General features: G+C 41.5%; 1 protein-coding gene across 5 annotated transcripts in view; it reads right to left on the bottom strand.

Moving 5' to 3' along the window:
• The window catches only part of UPF2 (UPF2 regulator of nonsense mediated mRNA decay), a 79,104-nt gene that overhangs the window by 56,569 nt on the left and 10,424 nt on the right, over positions 1 to 12,111 (bottom strand). For all 5 annotated transcript variants that reach the window (XM_075857416.1, XM_075857415.1, XM_075857417.1 and 2 more), the window contains exons 4-6: positions 9,397 to 9,557; positions 1,136 to 1,333; positions 646 to 792 (exon numbers count right to left, since the gene is read on the bottom strand). In XM_075857416.1, the coding sequence (XP_075713531.1) occupies positions 646 to 792; positions 1,136 to 1,333; positions 9,397 to 9,557 (506 nt within the window). The remainder of the gene's footprint in view (positions 1 to 645; positions 793 to 1,135; positions 1,334 to 9,396; positions 9,558 to 12,111) is intronic.

Raw genomic sequence — 12,111 nt, 5'->3', positions numbered from 1 at the left:
AGTCTCAATACATAAGATACACATTCTTATTGGCGCAGCCGTAATAACCTGCACAACTATTTTTTTTGCGTCATTTATGATGTGTACGCTGGAAAAAAAAAAAATGCTTTGTTTCACTTATTGTGGGGCATGAGGTGTGATGATGAATTTAACCTCCATGTGCCTTACAGTAATCGTAATTAACCCCATCATGTACCTTACACATTAACCCTTTATGACTGAGAAACATGATGGGGTTAATTACTATTAATGTGAGGCACATTCAAAATTCATCATCACACCTCTCGCCTCACATCAGAAAATGGAAGAACTTTTAATTTTTTATTACTGTTGGCAAAGTATCGTTTTGGTATCTAAATCGCAATACTAAACTAAGTATCGTAGTCCAAATTCTGGTATCGTGACATCCCTAGTACACAGTGTATACTATTCAGTACCATGAAGAAGTTCCTCTCTTCTACATAGACCAGATTTAGCAGCTCTTTTTTATTACGGAAAAGCTCGCCCCAAAATATATTGGTATTGTAACTTGAGGAAGCATTGTATATATTTGTTTGTGAAAATTTGTATATATTAGTTCTTGAATGGTCTAGCAGATTTTATTTTGGCTAGTGCTTTATTCCGACCATAGCCAGCTAACATTACCTTGCTCATCAAGTAGTTTTTTGGTTAGGTCTTCTGCTTCTTCAACTCCTTCTAGCTCCATGGCATCATCATTTATATCCAAATTTTCCAATTCCAATTCTATTTCTTCTGTTGTGGAGACATCTTTTTCTTTACAGTCTTTGGCATCTAACATGAAGTTACAAATTAAAAAACAATTATATTATACAAGCATTGCAATTACAAGTAGTTTAAAGGGATATTTCCATCGCAGGCATTTATGGCATATCCACAGATAGATAGATGGCCAAATATCTCATTGAAATCAATAGTTGGTGAGATATATGATAATTCTCACACAAGTATAAACACACACACACACTATTAGGTTTCAGAAATATGCATACAGGTTATGTGCAGTTATAGCAGCCTGTACTATGCCTAGTAAGCACACAATAGAGCGTCAACCATTGTCTGCTGATAGTCTAGCGGCATGTAGCCAGGTTTGGAAAAATGCAACATATTGATTTACCTTTTAATTCATCCTTGCCAGGGTCCTTAGCTTGGGTAGTTTTTTCGTTGTCCTTAAACAAAATAGCAGGGACAAAAGCTTTCAAATCAATCATGTTTTCATAGAAGTTTCGGGCATCCTCATCTTCCCATATGCCTCCTTCTAAATCATAATCACCAGGCTTCCCAGGTGTGAAAATGTCAATGCCAGTTCCATGTTCTGAAAAACAGGACATTTTAAAGTGCAAAGCATTAATACTAAAAGAGACAGATTAAAGCTCTGAAAAAAACTAAATAAAAAGAAATTTTAAAAAAGTTTCACATTTCGCATATTTCCAACTGCGGCCCGATACATTTACTATAAAACGTATGCAAGTAGCTGGCATAAATTATAGCGGAACTCTACTCCAACCAGATTTCATTCAGATGTGACAAAGTTATTAAGCGCACCTCTTAATACCTTTGTCACATCTTACGCCAGCTTTTTTCTTATTGAGACTGGTTTATCGATTACTAGTCTCAATAAATCTGTCGCTTTGTCCTCCCCCACATTTGAGAGTTTTTCGAGAGAGTGTGTAGCCTGTGATCCATAAACAAACAATACAAGAACATATAACTTAGAAAGCGATTCCAAGGATAGCCTGGGGATTAACCCCTTCCCGCACCTTGGCGTAAATGCACGTCCAGGCGAGCAGTAACTTCGCGCACCTGTGCGTGCAGTTACGTCCGCGCTTTAACAGTTAACCGCTGTGGCGGTTAACTGTGCAGGGTGCCCGCCCTGCTCTCCGTGTTGCTGATCAGCAGCCCGTCGCCGCTGATTTACAAAATTAACCCCTTCGATGCGGCGGTCGATTGCGATAGCCGCATTTAAGGAGTTCAGAGCAGATCAGCTGCCCCCACGTGCATTTCCAGGGGCTGCCGATGATTGTCTGCGCAACCGGAGGCCGGACAATGACCTCTGGGCTGCTATGTACGGAAGCCTCCGGCTGGTCCTCCTAGTCTTCCAGTCAGAGTGACTGCCACGTCACAATGACATAATACATTACACTACGTAGGTAGTGTAAAGTATTCTAGCAGCGATCACCACTGCAAGTCTTCATGTCCCCTAGTGAGACAAGTAAAACAAAGTGTAAAAAAAAAGGTAATAAATTTTTTTTTTTAAAAAAAAGAATAAAATAATAATAAGTTATAAGTTACATAAACAAAAAAATGCTTTTTCCCCTATAATAAGTCTTTTATTATAGTAAAAAAAAACTGAACACGTTAAAAAAAGTACACATTTCGGATCACCGCATTCTTAACATCCCAAACTATAAATCTATAATATTATTTTTCTCGCACGGTGAACACCGCAAAAAAATAAAAGGAGGAAAAAAAACCAATGCTAGAATTACTATTTTTTGGTCACCACCCCTCCCAAAATCTAGAATAAAAAGGTGATCATAAAAAGTCGCATGTACCACAAAATAGTACCAATAAAAACTACAACCCGTCCCAAACAACAAGTGCTTGCACAGCTTTTTTGACTCAAAAATAAAAAAGTTATGTCTCTCAGTATATTGTGACACAAAAAATATATTTTTTTATAAATAAGTGATTTTATTGCGCAAACGCTGCAAAACATAAAAAAAAAAAAAAAAAAAAAAAAAAAAGATATACATATGGTATCGCCGTAATTGTATTGATCCACAGAATAAAGTGAAATTGTCATTTATAGCCCACGGTGAAAGCTGTAAAAATAAGAATAAAAAACATTGTCAGAATTGCTGGTTTTTGCTCACCTTGCTTGCAAAAAATGTAATAAAAAAAAAAAAATTATCGCATGTACCCCAAAATGGTAGCAATGAAAACTAGATTGTCCCGCAACAAGTAAGCCCTCGCACAGTTCCGGTGAAGAAAAAAAATAAATAAAGAAGTTCTGGCTCTCAGAATATGGCGATGCAAAATGTGTGGAGTGTTCCAAAAGCAGATAAGGTTGGGCACCATTTATCAGTGTGACACTGGCCACATATGTGCAAATTATTTATTTACCCCATTATTATACCCTCTTATGCCCTGATGTACTCCGCACAGATTACATATGCCCCCACATTATTAACCGAAATACCAGTAAAACGCCAAACAGAACTATTACCAAGCAAAATCTGTGCTCCAAAAGTCAAATGTCGCTCCCTCCCTTCTGAACCCAGCGTGCGCAGAAAGCAGTTTACGTCCACAGATATGGCATCGCCATACCTGGGAGAACCGGGTTAATATTTTATGCGGTATTTGTCTTCAGTGGCACAAACTGGGCATAACATATTACTAAAATGGCATATTAGTGGAAAATTTTAATTTTCACTCTGCACCATCCGTTGCGCATTAACCCCTTTCGCACATGACTTAATAGCACGTCATGGTGCGGGGGTTGATGTATGGAGCGGGCTCACTCACTGAGCCCGCGCCATACGCTGCGGGTGTCAGCTGTGTATTACAGCTGACACCAGGGACTAACAGACAGGAACAGCGATCACGCGGTTACAGGAGCCTGTAAAAATGACAATATACTGCAATACATTAGTATTGCAGTGTATTGTACCAGCTATCTACTGCTTGCTGGTTCAAGTCCCCTAGGGGGACTAATAAAATATGTAAAAACAAAAGCAAATAGTTATTATTAGTAAAAATAAAATATTTAAAGTCCCCAAAAAAAATACCTTTTCCCATTCTTTTTCTAAAGTAATGTAAAAAAAATTTAAAAAAAAAAAACCACAAAATTGGTATTGCTGTGTCTGTAAAAGTCCAAACTATTACAATATACCATTATTTAACTCGCACGTTGAACGCCGTGAAAAATAAAGAATTTAAAACGGCAAAATCGCTGTTTTATTGGTCACCTTGGCTCTACCAAAAAATGGAATAAAAAGTGCTCAAAAAGTTATATGTACCAAAAACCAGTACCAATAAAAACGAAAGCTCGTCCTGCAAAAAATAAGCCCTCGCACCGCTCAATCGGCCAAAAAAATTAAATAGGAATTAGACCTACCGGTAATTGTATTTCCAGGAATCCATCATGACAGCACCACAGGAGGTTGCCCTATTGACCTCTGTAGGGACAGGAAGACACAGAGGTTAAAAGGCCCCTCCCACCACCCACTTGCCAGTGTTTTTCAATTACTACACCAGGATGGATGCAACCCTATTTTATTGCTAGGGATAATAACTGACATGTTAATTGCACAAATCAGAATTTCAATAAGGGAGGGAATGTAAGGGTGCTGTCATGATGGATTCCTGGAAATACAATTACCGGTAGGTCTAATTCCTATTTTCCAGTACATCCCTCATGACAGCACCACAGGAGCAATACCAGATTATAATGCCCAGGGCGGGACTACGGTTTGAAGGACTTTCCGTCCAAAACTTAAATCCGTATCGGACAGAACATCGAGCCTATAATGTTTGCAAAACGTACGATGGCTTGACCAAGTGGCAGCTCTGCAGATTTGGTCCATAGAGGCTTCTCTTCTTTCTGCCCATGATGCCGAAACTGCCCTCGTTGAATGAGCTCTGATGCCTTGTGGGGCACATAGTCCTTGGGACTTGTAGGCTTCTTGTATGGTAGTTTTTACCCATCTCGCTAGAGAGCCTTTTGAGGCTTTCTTTCCTCTATTCTTTCCCTCAAACAGGACAAATAGATTTTTATCTCGTCTCCAGGAGGAGGTTCTATCCAGATACTGAAGAATTGTTCGCCTGACATCCAGGCAATGGAATTTTTCTTCTTGTTGGTTTTTTGGATCTGGATAAAAGGAAGGTAGAATTATTTCTTGTTCTCGATGGAAAGCGGTAGATACCTTTGGAATAAAGGAAGGATTCAGCTTTAGAATAATCTTATCCTCTTGTACTTTTAGGTAGGGTTCTATGACTGACAGAGATTGGATTTCTCCAATCCTTCTTGCTGAAGTAATAGCGACTAAGAATGCAGCTTTTGGAGTTAAAAAATGCATACTAATTGTGTCGAGCAGCTCAAAGGGGGGCTCACAAAGAGTCGTTAACACCACATTCAAATCCCAGGTAGGAACTGATTTCTTTAGGGAAGGTTTCAGTTTAGAGACCGCTCGAGTGAATCTTCTGATCCACCGATGTTCAGCCAGAGTAGTGTTAAAAAAATTACCTAAGGCTGAAATCTGTACTTTTAAGGTACTAGGGCTAAGCCCTTTTTTGAATCCCAATTGTAAAAAATCTAGGATTTTTGCGATGTTGGGAGAAAAGGGGTCTGGTCCTGGGTCTCCATACCAGGAACAGAATTTCTTCCAAATTTTTTGATAGATTTTTGAGGTAACTTCTTTATGACTTGATAAGATAGTTGAAATTAACTCATCTGACAGACCGTGGGTCCTCAAGATCTGCCTTTCAGTATCCAGGCTGACAATTTCAGAGTTTCTATTCCATGAAAGAATAAGGGACCCTGGGCGAAAAGATTCTCCTTGACTGGGAGTATGATAGGGTCTTCCAACACTAGGTATTTTACGATTGGAAACCAACTTCTTTTTGGCCAATAGGGAAGAATAATGATGAGCTTTGTCAAATCTTCCTGGATTTTTCTTAATACCATTGGTATTAGAGGAAACGGAGGAAAGGCATAGGCCAGATCCATGCCCCAGGGTTGGGACAATGCATCTACTCCTAATGGGTTGTCTCTGAGATTTAGGGCGAAGAATGTCTCTACTTGGGTGGCAAACAGGTCTATTTGTGGATAACCCCACCTTCGGGTTAAGGACAGAAAGACCTCCCTGTTTAGGGACCATTCTCCAGGGACTCCCTTGTCTATGTTGTTTGTGCAGAGCCACCACAGGAGGGATGATTTCACAGTCTCGGAAATTTGAATTCTTGAATTCAGGGAGTTCTGTTTTCGATCCCACTGGGACAAGATCAGATTCTGTAAGGGTCTGGAGTGAAATTGACTCCATGGAATAGATTGGATGCAAGACGTCATCATTCCCAACATCCGCATACATTCCCTTATGGAACAGGCGTCTTTCCCCCAAAATTTCCTTACTTCTGCCAGTAGGAGTATTTGTTTCTCTCTTGGGAGGAAGGAATGTTGAAGGGAGGAGTCTAGTAGTACTCCTAAGAAGACCTTCTGTTTTTGGGGAGGAAGACTTGACTTCTGAAAGTTGATTATCCATCCCAATTCCTGTAGTAGGGAAAGAACCTGTGACCGATGACTGTTTAAGATAGACGGAGTATCTGCCGTCAACAAGAAGTCGTCTAGATATGGGATAATTACTATGCCCTGACTTCTTACGAATGCCATGATCTCTGCCATAATTTTTGTAAAAATTCTGGGGGCGGAGGAAATGCCGAAAGGGAGGCAGACAAACTGGAAGTGGAGAATGGAAGGACCGTCCTGAATTGCGAATCTGAGGAATCTCTGGTAAGCGGGGTGGATAGGAACGTGATAATACGCATCCTATAAATCGATCGCACACATTGACGCCTCTTCACTTATTAGAGGAATAGTCGATCTGATATACTCCATCTTGAATTTTCGATATTTCACCCACTTGTTTAGGACCTTCAGGTTGATTATTGTCCTGTAGGAACCGTTTGGTTTTTTGACTAAGAAGATTTTTGAATAGTGGCCTTTGCATTTTTCGTTGTGGGGAACTGGAGAAATGGCCCTCAATTTGACTAGTTTCTGGACGTCCCGGATAAGGATCTGATGAAGGTCTTTTGCTTGGTACTGGGTTATTAGAAATTTCTCTGGAGGAATGGAGGAAAATTCTATTTTGTACCCTTTTTCTATGATCTTTAAAACCCAGGGGTTCTGGGTTATTCTCGACCATTTGGGATAAAATTGTAGGAGTCTTCCTCCTACGCTCTTGGAGTCATTGCTTTGAGGGCTGAAATGAATTATTGGGGTTAAGGAGATATCCTCGACACCTTCTTCCTTTGGGGTAACTCCAGCGACCGGACTTCCCTTTCCCGCTGTAGTTCTGTAAAGTAGGATCCCTCTGTTGGCGAAACCTCCCAAACTGAGGGGGTTTTTTTGGTTTCTCTTCAGGAAACCCATTTTTTCTATCTGCTGCATTCTCCAGCATGTTATCCAGGAGCGGACCGAACATCAGAGACCCTGTAAATGGGATAGAACATAATTTGTTCTTGGACTTCGTATCTCCTGACCACATTTTGAGCCATAATGCTCTTCTAGCAGCATTTGAGAGAGCCCCATTCCTGGCAGCAAATCTAATAGATTCCGCTGAGGCGTCTACCAAGAATCCGGTTGCCATCTTTAGTAAGGGTAGAGATTCTAATAGATCTTGTCGTGATGTCTTCATCATCAAATGGGTCTCCAGCTGGTTTAACCATATAAACATTGCTCTTGCTACTGATGTGGCCGCGATATTAGTCGAGATCAAAGCAGAGGAAGATTCCCACGCTCTTTTCAGTAGCCCGTCTGCCTTTCGGTCCATGGCGTCCTTCAACTGAGAGAAATCTTCAAATGGGATTGCGTTTTTTTTTTTAGCAACCCTGGCTACTGGGACATCTACTTTTGGGATCTCATCACAAGGTTTAGTGTCTTCTGGATCAAAGAGAAGTCTGTTTTTAAAATCTCTTGAAATGAAGAGCCTTTTTTCTGAATCTTCCCATTCAGTTGTCACCATTCTTTTGAGATTTTCGTTTACCGGAAAAACCTTTGTTGTTTTCTTTTCCGTTAGACCTCCAAACATCTCATCCTGGATGGTATGTGGTTGGTCTTCTTCGGGAATATCCATGGTTTCCCATATTGGCTGAATTAAGGTATAAGACATCTCGGAAGAGAAGAACAATTTTTTCTCTTGAGTGGAAGAAGTTGAAGGCAAGAGTTCCCCTCCTTCTAACTCACCCTCAGATAGGTAATAATTACACTCCTGCTCCCTGACCCCTGAGAGGGAGGACAATATTTTTGATCCACTTCCATCCGTGGTCTTTTTGCCCGGGAGTGAGAGGGAGTCTCTTGAGGAGGGGCGAGGGAGGCTACTGACTGACTCACCTCTTCACGAATCATAGCCCTAAGTTCAGACATGAACGTTGGTTGTTCCTCTTTTAGTATTTTTGCAATACAATCATGACACAATTGTTTCCTATGTGACTCTGGCAATTTTTTTGCAAAAGTCGCACATTTTTTAACCTTCTTTTTATCAGTTTGTCTCTGAGAGAGATCTTTATCCTAGAGAAACCAGAAGGTAGGTAAAGTATGGTGTGCATACATTAGGAGTCATAACCCTTACCCCAAGGGTGAGACTCACGCGACCATGGGACATATCTGGAGTTCCGTCAGGAGGAGGAAGTTCCATACCGCGACAGGTAACAGACAATGCAATATGCAATCCACAAAAATAATCCAAGTTAGAGTTATCAGCTCTAACTACATACCTGTGCGTGTCCATTTAAATGCGGGCGTTTTGAATTTCCCGCCTTCCAAGATGGCCGCGGACCGGAAGTAGCCCGACGTCATTTCCGGTCAGCTATTCGTTGGAGTGCAGCCGCCATAGCCGGTGACTGAGGCTTGCTATGCGGCGCAGCGAGGATCCCTGCCGGTGCGTCCAAACTTATGGAGCTTCCGGTCCCCGCCTGGTCACGCGGCCAGGCCGAAGCCTGCTTGGGAATCCCCAACCCCCACACACTACCCGAACCCTGCCTAGGATTCCCCCGGTAGGTGTCTTAGGGTGGGAGCTAAGGGACCGCTCGTTCGAGGGGTGTTAGCCTAGGCTTTAGGGGGAAGAGAAGGGGGAGTGCACGGACCCCCCGATCTTGCCCCCTGCCCGAGTTTTTTCCTGCAGTAACACAGGAGCGACGTCTCTCTGCTCCTGACCCTGTAGGGACAGGAAGAACACTGGCAAGTGGGTGGTGAGAGGGGCCTTTTAACCTTTCTGTCTTCCTGTCCCTACAGAGGTCAATAGGGCAACCTCCTGTGGTGCTGTCATGAGGGATGGACTGGAAAAAAAGTTATGCCTCTCGGAATATGGTGGTACAAAACATATGTAAAATATGACAGATACAGATATTTAACAGATACCAATAAAGCCTACGGTGACAATACCACTGTTAGGGCATACGTCGCAGCCTGCGTTTAACTTATAAGTCATGATGTTTTCAAGGCTTATACGTGGAACATTGTGCAATAAATGTCATGTGAAGGGGGCCTAAGGCCTCACGCACATGACTGTAACCTTGTGCACTGCCCGTCATTGGGGCACGGACAGCCGCTGATGGTCATCCGCTTCTCAGTAGACAGAATTCTTGCAAATGACCAAATACCTTCTGCCACAGGTTTGTCTTGAGGAAGTTCAGGCATATTTTCATCTAGAAGATCAGCAAGAGATTGGGAGTTAGCCAATAATTTCTGATAAGATGTTGCAAATTCTTCATATTGCTTGTGCCTGTCTTCACTCAATTCTCCCTTTGTGTGAAGGATGCGCCTGCCAAAGGAAAACAAACATATCAGGATAATTTAAAAAAATGTAACTAGAGAGAACCTGCGAGAAAAAACACATACTTAAAACATTATTTGAGATACACTTAACCCTTTAATGACCAGCCTTTTTTTAGACCTTAATGACCAAGCTATTTTTTAAGTTTCTCTATTGTCGCATTCAAAAGAGATATAACTTTTTTATTTTTGCATCGACATAGCTGTATAAGGTCTTGTTTTTTGCTGGACAAGTTGTATTTTTTAATAGCACCATTTTGGAGTACACATAAATTTATTGATTAACTTTTACTGACTTTTAGAAAAAAAAAACTGAAAATTTGGCACTTATTTTTGCATCCTAAATTAACGCAGTTTACCGAGTGGTATAAATAATAATTTCATTCAGCGGGTCGTTATGATTGGAACGATACTAAATTTATATAGATTTTGTATGTTTTACTACTTTTACACAGTAAAAACACTTTTTCTTTTCAAAATCATTTGTTTTTGTGCCTCCATATTTGAAGAGCCGTAACTTTTTTATTTTTCTGTAGATGCAGTTGTATGAGGGCTTGTTTTTGAGGGACGACTTGTTTTTATTGCTACCATTTTGGAGTACATGCAACTTATCAAATTTTTTTTTTAACCCCTTCCCGCACCTTGGCGTAACTGTACGTCCAGGTGAGCAGTAACTTCGCGCACCCGGGCGTACAGTTATGTCCATGCTTTAAAAGTTAACCGCCGCGCGGCGCTACACCGCAGCGGCGGTTAACTTCTCAGGCAGTCTGCCCTGATGTCCGGGCACACAACAAGGGACCAATTGAAGGGGTCCCTTGTTGTAGATCGCTCTGATTGGTAAGTCTGTGCAGACTTACCAATCGGAGCTCACTTCTGAGAAGGAAATACGTCACAGGCTCGGATTTCCTCTGTTGGAGTTAGGAAGTCGAGGAGATCAGAGCCTGTAGCGTCGTCGTCGTGTGAAGAGCAGAGAAAACACTATAATATCCCGATTAACCCCTTGATCACAGTCTATAAGGGAGCTTTTTTTTTGTGTGCTTTTTTTAAAAAAAAAAATATAGAACTCTAAAAAAAAGTCCATTTAGACAGCGTCCGTGTTAGTCAGCGTCAGCATCAGCGTTAGTCAGTGTTAGTCAGCGTTAGTGAGCGTCAGTGTTAGTGAGCGTCAGTGTTAGTGAGCGTCAGTCAGTGTTAGCGTCCGTGTCCATTTAGTCAGCGTTAGCGTCAATTTATTCAGTGTCAATCAGTGTCAGCGTCACTTAGTTTCAGACCATCTGTTAGCGTCAGATCGTTCCATTTGTCAATCAGTCAGCGTCCGTCATCGTCTTTTTGTCAGTGTAGTTTAGTCAGTGTTAGTTTTAGTGTCATAAAATAAAAAAAAAGTAATAAAAAAAATAGTGTACGTTAGTGTTAGGTCAGTCCGTCTGTTAGTCAGTGTCAGACCGTCTGTTTATAAAATCAGTCAGCGTCAGTTAGTCATCGTCTTTTTGTCAGTGTAGTTTAGTCAGCGTCAGTTAGTCATCGTCTTTTTGTCAGTGTAGTTTAGTCAGCGTCAACTTAGTCTGCGTCAATTTGTTTAGTGTCAGTCAGCGTCAGACCGTCAGTTAGCGTCAATCAGTGTGTGATTGTCAGTTAGTTATTGTTTTTTTTGTCAGTATAGTTTAGTCAGTGTTGGGGTCATAAAATGAAAAAAACATTAGTGTACGTTAGTATTTAGTGTTTTACGTAAAAAAAAAAAAAAGACCAAAAAAAATATTTTTTCTATACATATACATTCAATAAAAATGGCCCGCAAAACCTTCACTGCAGAGGAGGCATATGAGATGCTCGCATCGGACACCGATACTGCGAGTGATGCTGGGTCCGCATTTGCTCTGTCCTCAAGCGACACAGAGGAACTCCCTCGCAGTCGCAGGAGGGTTAGTGTTCAAGTAACACCTGCACCTGAACCCAATTGGTTGCCCCCAACCTCCTACACCCCCCAAGTACCGGACTTTACTGCTGCTGCAGGGGTCCATGTCCAGACAGCAGGGCTGTCCGAGATTGAGTTTTTCCAGCTCTTTTTTTCGGACAGCCTTGTGGAAAATATTGTTGAGCAAACTAATCTATGTGCTCAACAATTTATTGCTGTCAACCCCGAAAGTTTTTATGCCAGGCCGTACAGGTGGCATCCCACTGACCAAGCAGAAATGCTGCAGTACTGGGGATTGGTACTAAATATGGGCCTAACGAAAAAGCCATCAGTGATGTCTTATTGGTCCACCGATATTTTGTACCACTGCCCCTTGTACCGCACCACAATGCCCAGGGCTCGTTTTGAGTCAATACATACATTTTTACATTTCAATGACAATTCCCAGTGCCCCCCCCAGCATGACCCCAATTTTGAGAGACTCTACAAAATTAGACCCCTTATTTCCCATTTGGCTCAAAAATTTTCAGCATCTTATACCCCTGGCAGAGAAATTGCCATTGACGAGTCCCTGGTGCATTTCAAGGGAAGGGTGAAGTTCAGGCAGTATTTGCCCAACAAACGTGCCAGG

This window comes from Rhinoderma darwinii, chromosome 3 (genome assembly GCF_050947455.1).
Source record: "Rhinoderma darwinii isolate aRhiDar2 chromosome 3, aRhiDar2.hap1, whole genome shotgun sequence".
Taxonomy (NCBI): Eukaryota; Metazoa; Chordata; class Amphibia; order Anura; family Rhinodermatidae; genus Rhinoderma; species Rhinoderma darwinii.
The sequence above is the reverse complement of the archived record's forward strand: the minus strand, read 5'-3'. Positions and strand labels throughout refer to the sequence as shown.